The following is a 23,917-nucleotide window of genomic DNA, read 5'->3' as shown; positions in this document are numbered from 1 at the left end:
ATATTATAAAAAAGATTATATTTATTATACAGTTTAAAAATAGTAAATGATTTCTGTTTAAAATTTTTAATATTTAAACTTATTAAATTTAACTAATAAGTTATACACTTTTTATACAAAAATATAAAATTCAGTTCCTTAAAAAGAGAGAAATTAAGGATTTTTCTTAATATAAATAGTTCTTAAAAACAAATAAATTCATAAAAAGTAATTAATTAAAACGATATAAGTAAAAACTTTAAATATTAGTAATTTATAATCATATTACATGATAAAGTCGGCAAAATTGATTATTCTGAAACTTTCATTCTGTTATTTACTCTATCAATTTTTCTATACGTTTGAATTAAATGAATAATGGGTTATACAGAGTAGAGGGTTATACTAAGGAGAACTAAAAGAGTACAAAATAAATCTAAGTTATATACAATATATTGTTTAATTTTAATTTTCTTTAATTGTTTAATTATTTCTAAATGGAAAGTATGAAACCTCAAGACCCTCCCTGTAGGCCCACACAGTCTTGACTCTACAAAACAAAATTTTAAAAAGAGAAATATCTGGTGTACGATAAAATAAATAGAAATAAAGACATCAAAGTAAAGTAGAAAGAAAACAAATTTGATAAATTCGAAAGTTTATCTTTTCCTTCCATTCTCTAAGGGCATACTAACATGTAATCACGTAGAGAGTTAATTTCAAATTTTTTACGAACTTTTTAAGGTAAGGAAGAACTAAGATAAAATAAAATCATTCGATATGAAATCAGTTTTTTTTTTTTCTGTTTTTAATCTCAGAATACATAAAAGTTAGAAGATTGTAATACAAAAGTGTATTCTATCAAGGGAAGGAAATAGGTTTGCTTGTAGAATTTAAATCAGTGCACTATGAAATGTCTGATAATTTAAACGTAAATTATTGAGGAAATTTTGAATAGTATTGTTTATTTTATTATATTATTTTTACAAATTCTTTTCGCTCTGTAAGCACTTACAGAGTCTTTTAATCATATCCATCATGCGTTCGGACAGGCCTCCAATTGGGGATGGCCAGATGGTAAGGAACCAGGTCCGACATATTTGGGACAGACCAATCCCGAAAAATTCCTGAGGTTTTTTCTGCCGCCCGAATTCGATCCTGTCACCCGGGAATTATTCTTTTAATCTTTAATATGAAAACGATGCGAAATGGCTGAAATGAAATATGTCTTCGATAATATAACTATATCTCAATGTAATAACCCGAAAGACGAACGTTGAATGAATTTTCTAAAAAAATATTTATTTTGATAGTTTAATTAAAATTACATTTAATTAAATAATTTCCGAATGCTGATTACATATTGATAAAATAGAATTCCGAATTATTTAATTTTTTCTTAAAATAAAGAGAATTATTGAAAAAAATAATTACTAAAGATAGCTATTTTTATTTCGTAATTGCATTTATTCAGCTTATAAAACTAAATTAAGAATTAAATAACTATTAATAACGGTAATAAATATGTTTAACTTCTGATAATTTTAACAATTCTGATGGTAATACAATAGACCTTTGATTATCCAAATAAATGAAAAGATCTCATTATGGTTACTAAAGATCCTGTACCCGTTTAAGTCCTGTATCCAGTTAATAAAACCAATAAATTTGGAAAATATGAAAACAACAATGTATACAGTATCTTGTGTAATTAACTAGAAACTTTCCTTTTTCTACTGCCAATAACCTGCAAAGTCAGGTGAGTCATAAAGCGATATGTAATGACTCATTTAAACATTTTGACATCCTGGTTAATCCGCTTCTTGATTACTTCAAATCCGGATAATTGAGAATCTGTTAATTACATATTTATCAAACGGAGTTGATGTTTGTGTTGTGTTTCGGTTTTTTCATTTCCATTTTTTATTATCTTAGTCAAAAGATAAGTCTATAAATATTTTAAAATGAATAGATATTTCTAATCCGATAAGGTAAAAGTTTAAATCTTCTCGGAAAATATCATTAATTAAAGTTCTTTACTACTGAATTTGTTACAGAATTATTTTAAATATATGTAACTTATCCTGTATAAACATCAATTTCACGAACTTTATATAAAGTTATATAATACAAAGGAAATTATTTTAATTCTAAGTACAGTACGTTACTCCATATTCTTTTTTATTTATTTTAAATTACATCAAAAATGTCTGTAGATTTTGAGATATAGGCTAAAGTAATAAAGCACAATCACTAAATACTGTAAATAATTTTTTTATAGCGTTTTGTCAATTATTAATTCAAAAATTCAATTATATAAACTTAAGTTGTAAAGGAAGTGATTGTAACACGTAAGCAATCGAAAAATTGATAAAGCTTTCAAATTTATATTACTGTGGCTCTTCAATTATCGTATTTTAAACAAATCATATTGCTCCAAATTTTGAAAATTTGTTGCAGCATGATAGCATAAAATATGTGGCATTAAAGATACATTATGAAATGAATCATGGATACGTTTTTACGAAGAGAACTTTTGCCTTTTACAGTAAACAAATAAATAATTTCCTTATTTTCCTGATAACGACGTTAATGAAATGACTTCAGACGTTTTTTACTCTTCAGATAATAATTTTTTCATCAAATGTTTTAACATTAAAGAGACTGATATTTCTATATCAGACTGCCATTACCGCTCCATAGCGTTAGACCGCGAAAGTCCTTGACCGCTTGTACGGTACACTTGTACTGATTTACACGTTTCTCCTGTGCTATCTCTTTCCATCTCTCTTTTTCTAAGCCTCCCATTTCAACGTCCTTCTTAACACCATCTTCTCATCTTAAAGGTGGTCTGTCAACTTTCCTCCTAATGACTAGCATTCCCATCAGAATCTGCTTAACAAATCATTTTGCAAAAGCTGCATATGTTAATAATTGTGGGAAAGTATGGCAAAGGCAGTATAGTTCCCCATATAAATGTCGAACAGTACTTACTTCCATATTTTTTCATTGTTTCTAAATTATAAAATTTTTCATGTTCTAATGTGATTTCATTTTTCTCTGGGACAAGGATTCTTCTCAGAACTTTATTTTCAAAGATTATGGTTTTGTTTTTACAGTGAATTAGGAGTGATCGTGTTTCACAATCATAAGTTATGATCGGTAGTATTATTATTCTGTTTATTTCCATCTTAAGATTTCTTCATACCGTATTTGTTTTGTTTTGATTGCATTTTATTCGTAGAGATTGCTTTGTAAGTACCAGGTAATTGTAATTAAATTAGCCCCATTCAACGATAGCTAGAAGGATAGTTAGTAGTCTAAATGCAAGCAAATTTTGTATGGTGACATTTCAGTACGTGAGGAAGAGATTTCAGCAAAAAAATTAGTACCAAAACTATAGCACTTTTGGCGCTACAAGTAACAAACATTTTACTGTGTTTCTAAAGATACTCATGCTGTACAGCGTCCTTAGTCATCAGAGGATACTGCTCAATTTGATCCTATTCGGAAAGTGTATGACCGTCGAGAGCTTTTATGAGGCCCGGAGTATAGCCCTCCTTTTGCAATGTTTTTCATTGAACAAATGAATACTTAGAATGTTTCTTTATTAAAACGGAGTATTAAAATTTTTATTTTTTGTTAATAAAAATGACATTCATTTTTAGGTATAGGAACTACCATAGGCTCTTATTATTTTCCGGGAAAGGTTTCCTCAGCTTCCCCCTCTCGATGGCCAGAAAAGGTATAAGATCTAAAGGCGACAAACCGTGTTTTCGATGGCCAACAATAATTGATCCTCTATGATGCTTCTCACATCCATGATACTAACTTTCAAATTTGCAATATGTCCTTGATAAACCACACGTTTTAAACGTCCCCACAAATGAAACTTGCTTGTAGCACCAAAAGCACTATCTGAGGCAAAGCACAATCGTTCTTCCTTGCAGTGTTTCTGGTAAACACTGGGCAGCTTTCCGGTGTAGTAACTTGACTCTAATACTGCTCTTCTAGGTTGAGCATATATCACAACCCAAGTTTTTTCAGTTATACTAATTAAACGGACCGTTATAATAACAAACAATCTTGAATTCGTAACGACAATCTCAAAACCAAAACCAAAAATTTATACTAAAGAATTAGAAGATGGAATAGATTCCAAACATAGGAACATAAAGATACTCGAGAATATTTCAGGCTCAGGGAGTATATTGAAGAAGCAACATTGAAAATCTATCCATTCTCGTTCCAAACAGTAAGAGAAAATAAAATAAATAAAAGACAAAGGAAAAGTTTAGAATGGCAAAAAATACCTAATGTAAAGAGAGAAACATTGCAAGCAGTACACAAAAGAAACCAAAAGAAACTAAGAGAAGTGAAAACTAAAAATCCAAAGAAAAACCGAAAGAAACTATATAAAAGAATAAAAAGAGAATCAAGAGAAAGATATATTGGTATTCATCTTACTGTATGGTTTATTCTGTTATATAATATGGATTCAATCCATCTTATATACAGAGCCAACACAGGCAAACACCACTTTCGGGCTTAATGCTTTCCTAAAAATATGTACGAAAATCGAAAGCCCAAACCTCAAAGAATGGAGTTGCACGTTATAAATGGAGTTTCGTTTCCAGAAAGCTTCAAAAAGTATGTGAAATCTTTGATAAATGTAGAAAATATTACTTTTTTACAATGAATATGTTACGATGTATAAAAATTATTTAAAAATTAAACACAACACGAATATAAACCTAATTTTCAAATCATTTTGATGCTACCAAAATCAAAGCTGGAAGACAGTCCAAAATTTTTGTCTTTGCCTAAAATTTTTTTAAAAAATAAGAATTTTGTGCACGAACTTTGAGTTAGAAAAGTTGGTTATGAACGAAAGTGGGAGTTTTCTGAATGTCCAATGTCCTCCAGTCGAGGACCGCCTGAATATAAGAGTACAGTATTTCACTGAACCGTTAAATTTCATTCAGAAATGAGAGGAAAAACGATAGAAAGCATATAACAGCATATTTTAGTTTGCTATTTTTGTTTTTACAATTTGTCCTTCCTTATCAAATGATATGTCTATGTATATAAAAATTTCTAAAATAAGCCATGCATTCCAATCTAACCTTCAACCTTATGCAAATATAGAACAATCTCTAAAAAAAAAGAAAACAAAAAATAAAACAAAATAACAACATGACTAGAGTATTAAACAAAGCTTAATAAAGACAAATGAAACAAAATAAACAGGAATATTGCTTATATCTAATAAATATAAAATGTCTATATAATACAAAATATAAAGCAGATCCAATAATAAAGTATATTAATCTGTTGGTATTAAATATTCAAGATACCTCAGAATTTATGTTACTTGTTTATTAGTTATTAACATTAACTTATAGATCGATTCTATATTTATATTAAATACATTTTGAATAGTTAATAAAAAGAAATATAGGCCCTATAAATAATACGGTTACTTATTCAATGTTGAAATTTCATAAATTAAATCTGTTTTTATTTTATCCAAAATTTTTATAGCATAATCCCATTGACGAATTTTACATTTATCTAAAAAACAGGCCTACTTACCGGTATTTTATTTTATTTTTTTGAAAGAACTTGCGCCATTTTTTGTTATGGATATCGATTCTTATCTTACGAAAGTTTTCGTGTAAGATGAATTTTTTCAGCGTGTTTTTCATCTTATAATTTAATTATACATTTCGTGATTAATAAATACAATATCTGAAAATAATATAAAAATATAGGAATTTAAAGCATAGATCTGATACCTTGACCTGAATTCCTTTATTTTGATATGTTTATTACTTCAAAGCACTATACGATTAAAAATGTATTATATGATCTTAATACATATATAAAATACTAAAAGTATTATATATAGAGTGTCGATGTTTTTGTTTAAAGTTTTCCAAATTGTATTTTTTATTATTTTTCACGTTTGCTTTCGTTTCTTTGTTTCATATTATAGTTAAAATTTAAATTTTCTTTCTTTTCAGGTTATGTGCTATGTAATATATATACTGTGTATATACAGGTTATTGGATATTTATACATATACAGTATATATACCATAAATTATATGTATATAAAAGACTTATGTAACTCTGTCATATTAGATTATGTTAGTTTTCCTGTAATATATTCCGAGTGAAATTATCATTCTTTTCGCACAAATAAAACAATTATTTAAAAATAATTTCTTATAGTTTAAAGCAATTGAAAGCTTCTAAATAAGAAACACAATAGAAAAACAAAGAATAAATAAGGAAACATAACAAACGAAAATAATTTATTACACATTTTTACTTCAGATAACATTATTAAATGCTAGAACACAATAAGAACTTACAAACTCCTTGAAGATTCGGAAATTCTTGTTTAACAATAACATCTTTTCATTATTGTTTAACAACTTTATCATTTGTTCAAATGATAAAGATGATAAACAAGAATTGTTATTGTTGGAAAGTCCAAGATGTCATTGTTAAACAAGAAACAAATGTTCAACATATGTTTAACATCATATGTTGAACATTTGTCTCTTCTTTATTTGTTTAACATATGATATGATGAAATAAAAAAACAAATGTTATATGTTTATATTTATATACATATATATAATTATATGTATATAAATATAATAAAATGTAGGCCAACAGATTTTTTTATAGGCTACAATTATCAATTTTTCACAATTTATTCATTTTATAAATAATTCTTAGAATTTAAATTTCTGTAAATACTGTAAATAATATAAATTATTATTAATTTAACATATTCTCTATTATTAATTCTTCAGGTTATTAAACTCATTACATTTATTAACTCTCTAAATTCTATAGAAATTAAGTTCAGAATACTTAATTTAATTCAGATGAAACTCATAACTGTTTTAGAAATATCAATTGATAAATAATTATACTGAGGAAGCTTTCAACATCAAAACCAATTTTTCGAATGAACAACTATAAAATTATTTAAATTACGATTCACATTTGCTTAATATTTGGAAATTTTGTAACTTCTACGACGAACAAAGTTAAATTAATTACATAAAAACTTGTATTTTTATCTTTTATCGTTGAATAAGAAGGATGTGTACAATACTAGGAAAGATCTGCAATAAAGTTACAGAGAATTTGCAGTAAAAATAACTAGGAAGATAAGAAATTTAATGCAATGTTTAAGCTAATTAACATAACATGATTTTTGTGAACGTTTCTATAAAAGTATTTTTACTTTTTTTATATTTGCTATTCTTAAATTCTCTAATACTTTATGGATTTATTCAAATTTATAAAGTATTACTGCATTGAGTAATTCTGTAAATCAGATAGTCTGAACAAGAATTCAAATATCTCTGATATAGTAAGGTCGATTCACTTCTCAGAAACTGTAGAAAAGAATTTCTAAAAAAAGTATTACTATTTAAAACAGGAAAATTCCTAAAATCTCTCTCATAATGAAACACTATGGTATGAGTCGAGAGAAAAATTGCAAACATCAAGACATCAAAAAGAGAAGCATAAATTAAAGATCATATTGAAAATATCGTTACAAATTGATAGCTATAGCATGGATATATATGAACAATATCAAACCCAATAAAATTTGGGATTTAGTAGCAGATTGATTCTTACTTTTACATAGTGATATATTAATTTTAACAATATTAAGGCTAATATTTCATTATAAATGTTGTTTTACATTAAAAAAATGAAAATTTTGAAACTAAATTATTCACCACATATTGTTATTCGATATACTGTATTTAAATGATTATCGATGATGACGATTCCATGAGTGATTCCGTGCTCCAACATACGTAAAAAAAAATTATGAGTTCAAAGCCTTCCAACGATTTACTGTTAGACTTATTATTATAATTATAGTTACGGATAATTTCGGATGTAGTAGATAATTCTGTATTTTGTACTGGTCACATTTATTATGCTTCACGTTTAAGTGATTTCTATGGAAAAATTTCGAAATAACATCAGCTTTGTGTACTGTTCCATGTTATACCTTTTCTTTTGACAATTTATGAACTCGAGAATTGATTAGGATTATTTATTTTAATAGTAATTTTTAAAAGTTTCAGAGATAAAAATGAAAATATGCAGAAATCATTTTTTGCGGCAGGAATTTAATTTCTGTGATTCTTAGTTGAGTAACTTGGGTTCACAGAACCAATAACGTATGCTTTCGGAGGTCCCCGTGCTACCAGGATAATTAAATTTTTTAAACTATGTATAATTTTATAAATACAGTAGAACCTCCATTATCCGGACCTCCATTATCCGGATTTTCGATTATCCGGATTGTCCAAAATAAACAAAAATTTTACGAATTTGCGGATTTGCACTTGGCGAATTACGATACTGTTTATGTACGGATGGAATGATAACTTTTTTTGTTTCAACAACGTCTCACCCAGCACAGTGGTTGTAAACTCTTAAATATATTTTGCGTCGTAATAAAAATATAACTTGACATACGTATTTATAAATAATTTATTTTCAAATTACATCATTTCTATGACCAAGGGCGGCGTAAGGCATAGGTAACGTGGGCCACCGTCTATGCCTCGCGGTCCGAAGGGTCTCGCGTTTCGAAGGTTTATGCATTACTTAAAAGCCGCGAACGCGACGAAAAAATTTTACTCGTCATAAAACGATAAATAGTTTCTCAAATTTTTATTCATAAGAATGCAGTTTCAACTGCTTTTTATTTTATAAAATCCGTCTTCTTGCGCCACCAGAGGGCCTTTTAAACAATAGGTAGTCTGTTAGCGTTGGTCAATAATAGTCCAAATTCAATACAAACGTTTGTTTCTTGAAAATTTGATCACGGTTTAAATACAGTATTTACTTTTAATATTACCGATATGTCATCGAAAAGAAAACGTGTTGTATTATCATTAAAAGACAAATTAAAGTATTTGTTTCGATTATCCGGATTTTTCCTTATCCGGACTACCTTCATCCCCAATTAGTCCGGATAATCGAGGTTCTACTGTATTATTAATCAAATAAAGATAATCAAGCGTAATCTCAAATAGTTATTCTACAAGTAATTTGTTTATGATTTGAACATCAAATACATTCGAAGCTCATTAAATAATGAATAATAAAAAAATCGGTGATTTATTTACTCTGAAAATCTCAGAATATACACACGACTTTAAATGTTAATGGCAAACATGAACTCACGATAAAAGACTATACTATTGATTAATCTCTTTTACTGTAAACCGACGATCTTAAAAATAGTAAAAAAGATCTTTAGATTATTAGCGAACATTTTAGTAATACTATATTATTATTAATGATAGCCGTGACGCCAACTCCACGAGTGCTTGGGGATTCCAACAATCACAAAGGCGATGATTTCATAATTTTGATTATTGTTACCAGTTTTGATGTATCAGAACGGTTTGTATTGCACTGTTTTGGCTTATTGTGAATTTTCTTTTATGGAAAATTTCCCAAATAAGAAATTTCATGTTATACTTTTACTTTTTATAATTTGTATACGTGAGGATTGATTAGAATTAATTTTTTCTTATTTTCAAAGCTTATTGACATAAATTTCTGTCTGTAAAAGGAGCATTTCTACTTTGTCTCATTTCAGTAAAAATCGCTTCTCCAAATCTTATAAAAATTTTATTTTAAATTAATAAAGGTTTCGAAAGATGAAGTCGAAGTTTAAAATTATCATCATCTACTTCGTAAAAATGTTTCTAAAATTGATGTTAGTTGACATTAGATTTTTTAAATGCATAGTAATAGCGTATAAAAAGTTCTTTGCAAATATCTTATTTAATATTATAATTAAGGTTTATTCTCAATACACAGTGGGTTACCGAATGCGAATTGAACATAACAACCTGTGCAGGATCACAAGAACTACGAAAAGTCGGTGTCACTGACAATGTCGTAATAGAAAACTGTAGTCCCTACGCAGTTTTTGAAGGATCCACCTTTTACCTGTTGCAGATCCATGAATTTAAAATCCATGATTTTAAATTCAAATAAATCATTCACTGTTGTTTTTAAATTTCCTTTTTATTAACAATTTTTCTGTTGGAAAAATCGTATATAAATATATTGATATATAGTCGAATTATGTTAATTAATTTAATGGAACTTAGATACCATAAAAAGCACGAGCTATTATTTATTCTGACATCGTTATAATGCCGGGCTGCAATTTTTCGCCACAATGCTCTTCATTTTAGTAGTGTCTCGCATCCGTATGATATACGGATGCGAGACACTACTAAAATGTTACTTTTCCTGTTAACAATAATCATTCCGGTCATCTAACTCTGTTCAGGAGAAAATTTTTGAATTGAAATAATGACTTCCGGTACAAACCAGAAGTTCATATATAGTTAATCGTGGTCTCTTGCCCCTAAGCTTTCTATATCTGGTCTCAAGATTAAGAAAGAACGCCATAGGTTTACAATATTTGAAAATTGCAGTCCAATAACGAGTAAAATCTTCATTAGGTCCGACCCTACTCAAAATATGACACACGAACCTATCTTCCCACCTCCACGACCTTTGACCACCAAAATTTAATAGCATCAATCACCACCATAATAAACAAATCTCCCTGCAAAATTTCAGAAATTTTCGACAAAAAGCACGGGAGTTAAGCTTCAAACTTTGAACCAACTAGATATTTTAGTTACAGATACGTACAGTACATTGTTTGTATTAATCGAATGGAAGATTTCAAATGCTTGAAATTAAACTAGAAATCGCTGTCACGTAACACAATCACCATCTACATTGAGAGATACAATGCTTTTTTTTATAATACTGTGCTTGAATTTCAACTTCATTCCTCGTGGAATTTTTTAAAATAATTATTTTATTTCAAAACCATAAGTTTCCTCTTTTAATTCAAATAAATAAATGAATACAACATACATAGTAAAATCTTGTTAAGTCGAAATTTAGGGGGGGGGAAATCCTCGAGTCAACCACTTTGGTCCCCGATTTTCTGTTTTCTGTGAAGGTAAATTTCCCGTTTAATATTATATATAATACTAATGATCTCCGTAGTTATTCAAGCGTGACAACTGTATTATTATTATAACGCATTATTTTTGCATCGTCATCGACAATCTCGGTCTATTAAAAATTTTTATATAATATAGCAGTAAGACGCGTACATTATTACATTACGTGAATCATAACAAGAACGTGATATACATAATATCCGGAAATTCTGATTAATTCAGTTAGCCTCTAATAGGGTCGCTAATGTCTACAAGATTTCTTTATATTTCTGGAGTTAACTATATAGATATAGGCTACGTATGACGCTTTTGACTGAGTTATCAAGGCACCTTGTGTTCCAATCTGAATGCTGTCAGTAAAAGGATGATGTTGAGAGGTTGTAATGCCGTGTTGTTGTTTTCGGAATGGAGCCACAGTGTTTGTTTATCTTATCTGTGTGTTCACACGGAATATAAGGAAATGAAGATCACAGATCTATCAAAGAGTCTGTGATCTTCATTTTCACTACCATGGGAAAATAGGTTGAGTTGAAGCATCCACATTATCGACTTATTATATGGTAAACCCTATATTCTGTGCCCGATAAGGCTTCTAATTAACGCAGTATTTGACTTAGAAAGATATAAGATAAAAATCTCGCTCTGTGTGTGTGTATCTTTGAGAAATTCCTTAAAGATGAAAATGGAGAAAAAAAATTTTATATTTCATTAATTTAAAAATAAAATTTTAAAATAATTAAGGATGAAAAATCACTTAGTAATAATATTTAATAAAATATTTTTGTTTTTATTTACAAATGCTCATATAAAAATATTTATATTTTTTTCCTGTTAAATTTATTTTTATATTTTTTTGGATTAATACCATAAGCTTTTAATCTGTTATCTGAGAACCCACAGTTATTATTAACTTGGGAATTCTTGCTTTTATATCTCTTCTTTTTATTTTTGTGAATGCTATCTGTGTCATTCCATTTTGTTTCAGGAGGATTATCTATCAGGTTTCTCTTCTTCCACTTCTTCTTATTATTGTAACTATTATTGGATGATGTTTTATTATCAATAAATACTGATACTTTTTGCTGATTTGATGTTCCTTCTCCATTTTTATCTAAAGATTTGATTTTTTGAGTTTTTTCATTTTTTATAACTGATGATTGGTCATCATCCCTAATAAAAAGTAAATAAATTAGGAATTAAAGTTTTATAATTTTAAAATTCAACATAATTATTTTTATTAATAAAATATAACTTTTGTTTCGTTAGAAACAACATAGTTATATAATTTAAAATATAACTATGTTATATAAAATATATAAATTTAAAATATAGCATATAACATAGTTATATGCTACATACAATGCTATACAGTTATATTCAAACAGTGCTACATAGAAATATCAAACTCCATGTCACACTATGAAAATCTAGGAGAGAATTATTGAAAGGCAATAAAAAATCAGAATCTAATGTTTCTGAAAACCAAATTGTTTTCATGCAGAAAAAAACTTAATTCAGTCATTTACAATGTTCTTATTTTTGTAAAATTAATTAAAATTAAAACATTCTTAAATTTAATATTTAAAAATGAATATAAAACTTAAAATTTCAGTATGACTTTTAAAAATTATTGTAAGACATAGTTAATAAAATGTACTCTGTTGGAAAAAAATTAATGCATCTTAAAACCGGTATGCAATAGTAACCAAATTCTACACATGGTTTGGTATTAAAAAAAATAAAAAATTCATGACAAAATCATAGCATAAGGACACATTATCATAAATGTTATAAATCAGAAAATGGCTAAACTCAGTCTGGCAATTAATGAAAGTTAATCTCTGTTGGAGATGGCTTTACAACTTATTAATATGAAACAATTGAAATAAAACTGTTTTTCAATGGTATATCCTTGTGCTGTGATATAATATAATAAAGTTTTTACTTTTTCACTATCATTCCACATGCAAATTTAATTATTGTCTCATGGCTTCAAGGCACATTGGTTTTTTGCAACAGAGTGTATAAAAAAGACTAATAGAAAACAAATTTGCTAACTGAAACTGGATAAAAATTCTTCATTTTTATTCTTTTTTTTTAAAGAAGAAATATGCTTGACATTTAAATCAATGATTATTACACTAATGATAAATTGAGACTTGTTAGTAATTAAATTAATCTACATATTGGCTGAATTCTAAGATAAACATCTTTTGACATTTTACTATCTCTTAAATTTAATACCTCATACAGCTAATAGCATCTTATATTCAATGCCAAAAAACTAATCAGTTTGACAGAACAAGTTGCAACATAGTTATCATCATTTGTCTGTGAGTGGACTTCATTACATTGGTTCATTCTATTGTCACTTGAGTTATGTGCATTGACAATATAATGTATTGACTTCAAGTAAAATTTGGACTTATTTGCTATGAAAAAGCTCTTCAAAAATTACAATATGCAACATTGAAACAAAAATATATTATATATTCACAAGAGTGCTGAAATAATACTGCAGATCATTAAAAGATATGTTGTGTTAATTTATTTTAATGTTTTTTCTAAACTAAAAGTTTCAAGTGATTTTATGGATAAATTTATAAATTAATGTCAATGTAGATTAATAAAAACTTAAATGTACTTTCAATTTCAATAAACAAACAACACAGTAATTATTAATCAACAGTTAATACAGGTATCCTTTGAATAACCAGTAGTTATGTTCCAAAAAAGTGTTGTTATGCGAATTTGTGCTATATGAAACCAAGGACTAGTGCAAAACATAGCTTAGGTTCCAAAAGTTAACAAAAGTATACTATTCTTTTTCATCACTAACAGAAATGTGTTTATTAAAGCAATCAATAATTAACTAATAATCACAATTAAAAGTACTGTATTATGCATTAATATTAATTTTAGTTAAATTAGGTCATTTTCATTTTGCAAAGTATCATCATCTCAGATGATGATACTTTGTAAAAACAAACTTTTTTGTTGATCAGAAATATCAAATATCTTCATTTTTTTTAATTTTTATCATAAAAATTATTTTATGGATGACAAAATAAAAATATGTTATTAATCAAAAATTTGTTCTAGGTCATGTTTGTTCAATCAAGTATTGAGCAATTTTTTCCAGAATTTGTGTTCAAATACCAAAGTGTCCAAGTTGAGAACAGTTCAAGTACTGAGATACAGCATAATCATATGTTAGTAATCATTTGTAAAAATAACAAATGATTACTTACCTATAATTAAAAACAGTTTAATAACACTTAACTAAAAATGTTTAAATAAACTTTACTAAATACAAAGATTAATCTATAAAAACAAAAAAAAAAAAAAAAACAGTCTTAAAGGCCTAAATCTGAAAGCAAAACAATGACATCTAGTTGATAGGAAAGCTAGGCCAAGAAAGAAAAAATTGTATTATTAGTTTACATTAAAGTAAATCTGACAAAAGGCACAAAGCAAATTGAAAATTTCAATATTCTAAAATTTACGAGCAAATTTGAAACAACACACATGCTTACTCATATAAAAAAATTTTGAATAATGGAGTTTTTTCTTAAAAACTGTGAATTTTATATGGAGGATTTCCGAAATTCTCAAACCATCTTGTATGATGGGATATCCCCAATCTTCACTGTGTTAGAGTGAAACCATGTTGTAGAAATGCTTTGTTATACAAGGGATACCTGTATATCAAAAATATTTTTAATAATTTATAAATAGACAAATTATAAGTTACTTACTTGTCCTGATAACTATGCAATAAAATTTTCTTCTTTGCATTTAAATTCTGAGATTTCTTTTGAAAAGCTTTTACATCATATATTTCTTCTTCTTTTGTTCTGAAATAAAATTCATTTGCATAAAACTAAATGTAGAAAAATATATTAAATGAATTAATAAATTATTTACCTATATTGGCAAGTTTTCTTTAATGAACACCATCGATTTAATTCCTTATCGTCAGCTGTCAAAATCTAAAATTTTAAATACATTTTACAAACTTCAATATATAAATTTTTCATAATTATTTTTTAAATATATATTTTTTCTAATAGAGAGACGGATAAGATAATGCAACATAAGAGCAATCTGCAAATAGAAGGGTATCTGTCAGATAAACTTTCTATCAGAAACTGGCCCATATTCAGGTGTTAAGACTTGTGAAGAAAGCCCAAAAAACACATGGTTAGCCCACAGGTCATGTGAAAACCTAAGGCCAAGTATTAGTGTTTAGTGCTTTTATCCACTCCACCACTGATGGGCTTAGAAAAGATAAGATCCAAATAAAAACATCTTAGATGTAAAAAAATTACATCAAGTAAAAATTATGACAATTTCGACAACAGTTCAAATTTTTTTTCTTATGAGTTTTTCTTTGGTAATGATAATATGATGCTTTGAAGTGGTAACCACAAGATTTTTATTATTATTTCTACATTTTGTCTTGAAGTACCAAACTTATCTTTACCAGTAAAAAAAAATTTGTATTCTAATTGTCATAATGTAGCATACCAAAAGATGGTGTTTTAACTGGCTCAAAGATTTATTCAAAGCGGATGTTATGCACAGAATTTAAAATTTTGTAAAGAAAATATTTATTTGCTCATTTTTAGTTATAGTATAAAATTTTATGGTTTACAGTTTATACAGAACTTCAGTAATAATTTAAGTATTTCATAAATAGAATTTATACTTTAATTTTGTTTAACTCATTTACTTTAATTATTTATTTAACTAACTAGCTGTGTTACCCATTGTTGATGGAAGATATTTATTTGGTGAAATTATATTTACTTACCTAAAGAGTATATCTGCAGAGAATTGTGTTACAGATTCATTATAGTCCTATTAAAGATGTGTAATAGTTTTTAGTTAACTTATTGAATAACCTCCCAAATTCATGTTTTATCATGAGAAGCACAAATGAACAGATTTTCAGCTACTAGCACATGAACACGCAACATAGAGTTGGCCATGTGAAAAGCAATTGCATCCCAGGTCAAGTCCCACAGTTCTTTGACTTTGGCCTTGAGATTTGTTAATGGTCATTGCAAAGCATAGACCAACTGGAAATTGTAGGCATTTACATTTGAATGGTTAGTTTGTTGGGATTACTGGTATGCTATTAAGTGATATATCTGTCCTTCAATTTTGAAAGTTGACATGAAATTTCTTTTCATGTATTTCAATGGCATCAAAACTTATCATTTGGAAGGCTCTGTTGTGCTTTAAAAAAGGTTTAGTATCAGGATGAGTCTCATTTAATAGTGATAGAAATAGTTTTGGGGCAAGTACAACATCCAGTTTAACTTTTCCAGAAGAGCAGCAAATCTCCTGTGACTCATTCTCCCACTTCAGAGCACTGCAATATCCACATACTTTATCTATAAACCCAATATTAGCTGATGATGAATAGTCTAAGAGTGTCATAAATGAAAGCACTTCAGAGTTTTTTGTGCCAAGGATTTATTTTTCGATTCAAAAACCCACCATATCTAAACATACTGCCATCTAGCATGATGACATCACTTTTTTTAATGCTTCAAAGATTTTGCTAATTAACTACAGTAGAGCATCGATTATCCGACCCCCGATTAATCGTCACATCGGTTAACAGCGTTCTAGTCGGCAAATTCAAATGTCCGCTAGTGATGTGGCGCTACAATATTTGGCTATGTCTTGGCTACTTTAATAGTATTTTTACGTGTTTTAGCTGGCAACATGGCTCGACCATGAAAGGAAGCCAGTATTTAAACGAGGCTTAATTTTCTAATTTTTAACAATACAATAGCGACGATTATTATTTTAAAAAAATTTTTGTTAGGCTTAAAATCGATGAAAATTCAATGCGAAGTAGGTTAATAGCAATATACTAATATATTAATTGTATGAGATATACTAATATACTATACTAATAATGTATTTTTTTCACATTTTTCAGTTATCCGTTTTTTTTCAGTTATCTGACCAACCTCAGGCCCCAATTGAGTCGGATAATCGATGCTCTACTGTAATTATAATTTAATGTCAGTTCTTCAAATATAATAGTATACTTCAATAATACACTTTTCTTATAGATAATGCCTTGACAGGAAGTACTAATTCATGTATCACCATCTAGTGAAGAGAGAGACAAATAGACAGACAGAAATCCGTTGCAGTATTATTTAATTAATAAAAAATCTGTAGGTTTGATTAATGGTAAACATTCTGAGGATCATAAAGATGCTACAGTTAAAATTTGGTAACAATTGGTTCAGTAGTTTTTGTGGTTAGTTGAAACAAACAAAAAATATGTTCTCTTTATATAGAAGTATAGATTAATTACCTCATCAACTGTAAGTCCAAAATCATTTGGAACAACTTTTCGATATGAAAAACGTACTGGCATGTCATCAATAATATCTTCATAATCTAATTTATAATATTCATCAAGGTAATTTTCAAAGTTTCTAATTTCTGAAATTTAGAAAAATATTTAATATATCAAAATAAATAAATATATACATATAAAATAAATAAATCTTTTTAAAATATTGGCAAATCATATATTATTATTTAATATTAATCTTCTTATTTATACATTTCATAAATGGCCATTAAAACATAAAATATGCATTATATACTATATATATATAAAGATACTACAAAACAAGATGAGAGCCATCAAAAGCACCAACTAACACCTGTAATCCAGTTAAAATGAACCAATTTATTATAAGAATAGATGTTTTCAACAGTCTTTAACAGCCATCTTCAGGTTATGGAATGCAACATAGAACAAAATTTAAGTAAAATAGAACTCATTAAATTTGGTAGTCACATGCATGAAAGAATGTTGAAGAAAAATAAGATGAAATTAAAATTTGGTTTTTTAAATTTCATATGGAAAATATTTTTTTTTTATTTTTACAAATTCAAAAGTCAAAATATAGTTTTTGATCATAAAAAAAAACAAATATATTTACTCTTGCAAAATAGATTTCTTTATGTAACTGTAAAATTTTACAAATAGTTTTTTTAAATAAATTCAATGTTTTCCCATTTTTGATTTAGACCACTTTCATAATCACTGGCACAATTATTATATATTAATGTATAATATTGTAAAGTATTGATATTGTAAAATATTGTAAATTCAACATCTATATATTTTCAGATATTACATTATTAGCGATTTTTTTTAACTCTTTTACTATAATTCAAATAATTTCAAGTACAAGTATTATTTAAAACTTTGACACTACATTGTAAACTATATAAAATACTTGTTTATTCTAGTAGCTGAAACTTTATTTAAGCAAGAAATGTTTTAGTTCTGCTTTAGATCAGCATTAATGGCTAAAGCTAGCTGAAAACATTTCTTGTTTAATATAAAGTTTGGTTACCATAATAAGAAAATATTTTTTATGGCTGAACAATAGTTTGTAATTTAAAAATTAATATTGGAAATAGAACATAAGAACAAAATTTCTGCAGTTTTCATAATAAATAATTATAATGTATTTACTATAATTTTTATTTTTTAAACATTAATTCAAACTATTTTACCAGGATCAAATTCTGGTCTTTTCTCAGAAATCATTTCAGAAAATTTTGATTTTCTCTTTCCTTTCCTGCGTTTTGTTGATTCTATGAGTTTCCTTTGAAAATCTTTTTGAGGATCATAATCTGCATCCATCTATATTCATAATAAATATATTTGATCAATATACATACATAAATTCAAATAAATTATTAATTTAACCTTTTCACATAACTTAATACCAAAATAAAGTTTACTTTAACATAATAACTAAAAAAATTTAGCAAATGTAATAAGTCTAATTTTTTTTAAAAGAATAATAAATAAATTCAAGATTTATAGCAGTAAACAGAAATAATTTTAAAATATTTGTCCTTGGATCTGATTTAGATGTTTAAAAATAGAAACAAAAATTCAAAATTTAATTAAAAACTAAAATAAAATTTATGATTTTTCAATTATTATATTTTGAAAATTGGAAAATTAAAATTTTTTAATTAAAATCTTCCAAGTAAGTTAATTAAATTGGATTATTTTTATTCACACTGTTATTAATAGTCAACCATTCTCATGTAGGATGAGAAGAATTAGATATTATTGGAACTTTTACAAAATTTATGACCAAAAAATTAATTAATAGTTTAATATAATAATATTTTAAATATTAGTAATGTTAATATATTTTTTAAATNATAAATTAAAAATTTTCTTTAAAATTTATAATAATTACAATAAAATCTGGATCTTCACAATGTGGTTCATAATATGCATCATCTTGATTTTCATAATTTTCTCTAGTCCAATTGTCCCAATTCTCAGCTAAAATATGTATATTTCATAATTAAAAAACTTTAATTAGAAGTATAAAAATTTATAATTGAGTATAAACCTAATTTACGTAATGCTTTAAAAATTAAATAGTACTCTTTTCTCTTGGGAAAAAAACAATTTCATAAATCTTTTATTTTAAGTTAAGAAGTATATATTTTTTAATTCTTGAGGTTACATTTTCATTATTAACATTCTGCTGATTTGTATAAACTCAGCAAGCATGTAATACTTTTTAGAACACCAGTGTATATACAGTGGCATATTATCCTATAAGCTTGAGAAAATTTTTGAGGGAAATATTTTCTTATAAAAGATGGGTTTGAGACCCCACCAACAAGAGGTCTCAAACCAAACTTTTATAAGAAAACATTTCCCTCAAAGAAAAATGTCTAAAGTCAATACTATACATGAAGTCCCTAATTCAAATTTGCCTGGGCCTGTTGTTGTAGCCTAATATAATAATAACAATAATAATAATCTAATATTTAAAATGTATTATTTGCATAAAAATATGTTCTTCAAACAAATACAATAATTAAAAAATAATCAATCAAAATAATTTATTTCTACTGTTAATTTTTGAATTATTTTAATTTATTCTGTTAAATTTTGAACTGTAAAATTTCATTCTCATTTATGAATTTTTCTTTACAATTTAATGAAAGTAACAACCTTGACCATTCTCTTAACTCTATTAATTAATAAAAACAATAAATTTTAGTTTTGACACAAATCTTATATAATTTCTTAAATTTCAAAAAAATTTAAAAGATTTTTAACAAAAACAAAATAAATTTATTTTCTATTTAAATGACATTTAGTAAATTACTGTTTTATCAGTTTTAGTAATGAAAACTTTAATCATTTTTTTCTAGAATATAAAAAAATATTAATGAAGCATATCTTTTATATATTCAGTAATATAAATATTTTTTTCCTGCTTACATAAACAAGATATAATTTTAAAATTTAAATAACTATTTGTTCTTAAAAAATAAAATTAAATACATATTTTCTTGTAAAAAAATTAATAGTAATTATTAAATTCTACAGCTATAAAGATTTAAATTTCTAAAGAACTTACCGTCAATTTCCTCATCTGATGGAAAGACTGGTTTTTGAATTTCTTCTTCTTCTTTATAATATTCATCATTAAATATTTTCTATTAAGATAAATTAGTTAATCAATAATTGCTTCACTATTAAATTAAAATTTAAAAATAGAAAAATGTTCAATATTTTAAAATTTAGAAATTCATAATTTGAAAGATACAGTAGAGTCTCAAAAACTCGGCACTCGATAACCTGGCCACACTTGGCAAGGCAAAAAAATCCTTAGTTAATTAATTTTCATTATAGACAGCTTTATGCCTCATAAAGTATTTTTCTGAGGTCTGTCTTATCAGGTAAATTACTGTACACAGTGTATTCATTAATTTTCATTTTCATGTAGTAAAGGCTCTTTCTTCATAAAGGACGTACTTTTCCTTTGTTTAAGGGTATTTGGGCAGTTTATTCTCTGTTGTATTCTCAAGTAAACAATACATACAAGTACAGTACAGTATTTTCTGAGGAAACACTCATACTTATTTTTTTAACCCCATTCTCAATAACCCGGCATTTTCACAAACTCGGCCACACTTCGGTCCACATTAGGCCAAGTTTTCGAGACTCTACTGTATCTATAAAATGTAAAAATGTATTAATATTTTTAAAATTATTACATTACATATTGTTACAAGTAATTAGTAAAAAAACTGTTATATTGCTGCTTAAGTTAATTTAAATACTAAGAAAACGAATAAACTTATAAGTTAAGGAGATTAAAACATAAAGTTGAGGCTAATATATTTTTCATAAACAACTGAACTGTTATGCATTTCATGCAATGGTGTTAATGTGAGACCCGAAAGGCCCTGGGTCTAAATTAATATTTTATTAGTTACGTTAAAATAATGTCATCAAATATTACTTTAATTTTTGTGAGAAAAATACTGTTTTAACGTGGGAAAAACCCAGATAACAGATGTTACTTCCTTTCACAAAAGAGAACATCCTCTGACTTTCCCTTATCGGGTTAAAAATCTCGCTCCGATGGGAAATGGTTACCCCTCATTCATCCCCTTTCGTCCATTCTCACGAAAGAGTTACTGGCCGATGATTGGTCGAAATTCAGGAGATATAAGGGAATTTAGTCCGAATTCGAGGAGTTCAGCGACAGATCCAAAAGCATACAAACTCCACATACGTTTCCCTCCTGATGGCCAACGCCCTTAACGGAGTCCCATAGACTAAGTCCCGAGTCTACACACCGAAGTGATACTTTTATATTTTGTGCACGTATTGATCTCCCATATGAAAGTAATATGAACTCTCTCTACAAGGTGTCCCTTACCTACATAGAAGAAGACGACAACTAAACAGGTCGTATGTTTAGAATAATTTTGTGAGCTCTCTCTCTCGATCGCGCATTAACATAGAATAGGTTTTAGCTTATAGCTTGTCACTTAATTGTCGTTCATTGATATTTGTATTTCGTTTTGTTTTTGGCTTATTAAATTTACTCTTGTTTTATTTTACTAAATATGTCTCTTCAAATTTATTCCAAATCAGATCGCAAACGCGTGTTAATCCGCGTATAATAAGATTGATTAACTGGTGTCAAGGAATCCTGACGAGCATCTGAACTTCGCCGTTCAGATCAATATTGCTAACGCTCTCCTATTAAAGTTAGAGAACTGGTCTTACCGACTAGTGCCCGTAAGTGGCGTAGACTAAGACCTACGTCCTGGCTGAACTCACATTACAGATTTTTCTCACAATCAATATTAGTTTCAATGTGCTGTTGTATGTATTATTTTCTTTTAGATAAATATCATTCTACATACCTTATAATTAACAGATCAAGAGCGCAACATCATTTTGATATTTATTCCGTGAAATTTATTTAAAAGTTTACTTAAATTTTTTTTATTAGTTTTACATTTTTATTTGTCAATTACTATATATGTAATCTAAAATAAATTTTAAGCATTTATAAGAATAAATATATAATCACATTTTTTCATTTTTAGATTACATATATAGTAATTGACAAATAAAAATGTAAAACTAATAAAAAAAATTTAAGTAAACTTTTAAATAAATTTCACGGAATAAATATCAAAATGATGTTGCGCTCTTGATCTGTTAATTATAAGGTATGTAGAATGATATTTATCTAAAAGAAAATAATACATACAACAGCACATTGAAACTAATATTGATTGTGAGAAAAATCTGTAATGTGAGTTCAGCCAGGACGTAGGTCTTAGTCTACGCCACTTACGGGCACTAGTCGGTAAGACCAGTTCTCTAACTTTAATAGGAGAGCGTTAGCAATATTGATCTGAACGGCGAAGTTCAGATGCTCGTCAGGATTCCTTGACACCAGTTAATCAATCTTATTATACGCGGATTAACACGCGTTTGCGATCTGATTTGGAATAAATTTGAAGAGACATATTTAGTAAAATAAAACAAGAGTAAATTTAATAAGCCAAAAACAAAACGAAATACAAATATCAATGAACGACAATTAAGTGACAAGCTATAAGCTAAAACCTATTCTATGTTAATGCGCGATCGAGAGAGAGAGCTCACAAAATTATTCTAAACATACGACCTGTTTAGTTGTCGTCTTCTTCTATGTAGGTAAGGGACACCTTGTAGAGAGAGTTCATATTACTTTCATATGGGAGATCAATACGTGCACAAAATATAAAAGTATCACTTCGGTGTGTAGACTCGGGACTTAGTCTATGGGACTCCGTTAAGGGCGTTGGCCATCAGGAGGGAAACGTATGTGGAGTTTGTATGCTTTTGGATCTGTCGCTGAACTCCTCGAATTCGGACTAAATTCCCTTATATCTCCTGAATTTCGACCAATCATCGGCCAGTAACTCTTTCGTGAGAATGGACGAAAGGGGATGAATGAGGGGTAACCATTTCCCATCGGAGCGAGATTTTTAACCCGATAAGGGAAAGTCAGAGGATGTTCTCTTTTGTGAAAGGAAGTAACATCTGTTATCTGGGTTTTTCCCACGTTAAAACAGTATTTTTCTCACAAAAATTAAAGTAATATTTGATGACATTATTTTAACGTAACTAATAAAATATTAATTTAGACCCAGGGCCTTTCGGGTCTCACATTAACACCATTGCATGAAATGCATAACAGTTCAGTTGTTTATGAAAAATATATTAGCCTCAACTTTATGTTTTAATCTCCTTAACTTATAAGTTTATTCGTTTTCTTAGTATTTAAATTAACTTAAGCAGCAATATAACAGTTTTTTTACTAATTACTTGTAACAATATGTAATGTAATAATTTTAAAAATATTAATACATTTTTACATTTTATAGATACAGTAGAGTCTCGAAAACTTGGCCTAATGTGGACCGAAGTGTGGCCGAGTTTGTGAAAATGCCGGGTTATTGAGAATGGGGTTAAAAAAAATA

The 23,917-nt window shown here is 27.5% G+C and overlaps 1 protein-coding gene and 1 long non-coding RNA gene across 2 annotated transcripts in view; both read right to left on the bottom strand.

Annotated features, from left to right (window-relative positions):
- Positions 1–6,413, bottom strand: part of LOC111624971 — a 10,301-nt gene extending 3,888 nt beyond the window's left edge. Inside the window, exons 1-2 of the long non-coding RNA XR_002756667.1 lie at positions 6,359–6,413; positions 5,575–5,730 (exon numbers count right to left, since the gene is read on the bottom strand). This is a non-coding gene — a long non-coding RNA (uncharacterized LOC111624971). The remainder of the gene's footprint in view (positions 1–5,574; positions 5,731–6,358) is intronic.
- Positions 6,414–11,787: 5,374 nt separating this feature from the next.
- LOC111626345 (protein KRI1 homolog) overlaps positions 11,788–23,917 on the bottom strand; it is a 47,760-nt gene continuing 35,630 nt past the window's right edge. The window contains exons 9-15 of the mRNA XM_023369719.1: positions 20,500–20,578; positions 19,315–19,403; positions 18,611–18,740; positions 17,388–17,518; positions 14,969–15,033; positions 14,800–14,898; positions 11,788–12,211 (exon numbers count right to left, since the gene is read on the bottom strand). Of these exons, the coding sequence (XP_023225487.1) occupies positions 11,857–12,211; positions 14,800–14,898; positions 14,969–15,033; positions 17,388–17,518; positions 18,611–18,740; positions 19,315–19,403; positions 20,500–20,578 (948 nt within the window). The 3' untranslated portion in view covers positions 11,788–11,856. The remainder of the gene's footprint in view (positions 12,212–14,799; positions 14,899–14,968; positions 15,034–17,387; positions 17,519–18,610; positions 18,741–19,314; positions 19,404–20,499; positions 20,579–23,917) is intronic.

This window comes from Centruroides sculpturatus, unplaced genomic scaffold (genome assembly GCF_000671375.1).
Source record: "Centruroides sculpturatus isolate CEXI.00-Female unplaced genomic scaffold, Cexi_2.0 scaffold93, whole genome shotgun sequence".
NCBI lineage: Eukaryota > Metazoa > Arthropoda > Arachnida > Scorpiones > Buthidae > Centruroides > Centruroides sculpturatus.
This window is presented reverse-complemented; position numbering and strand designations above follow the sequence as displayed.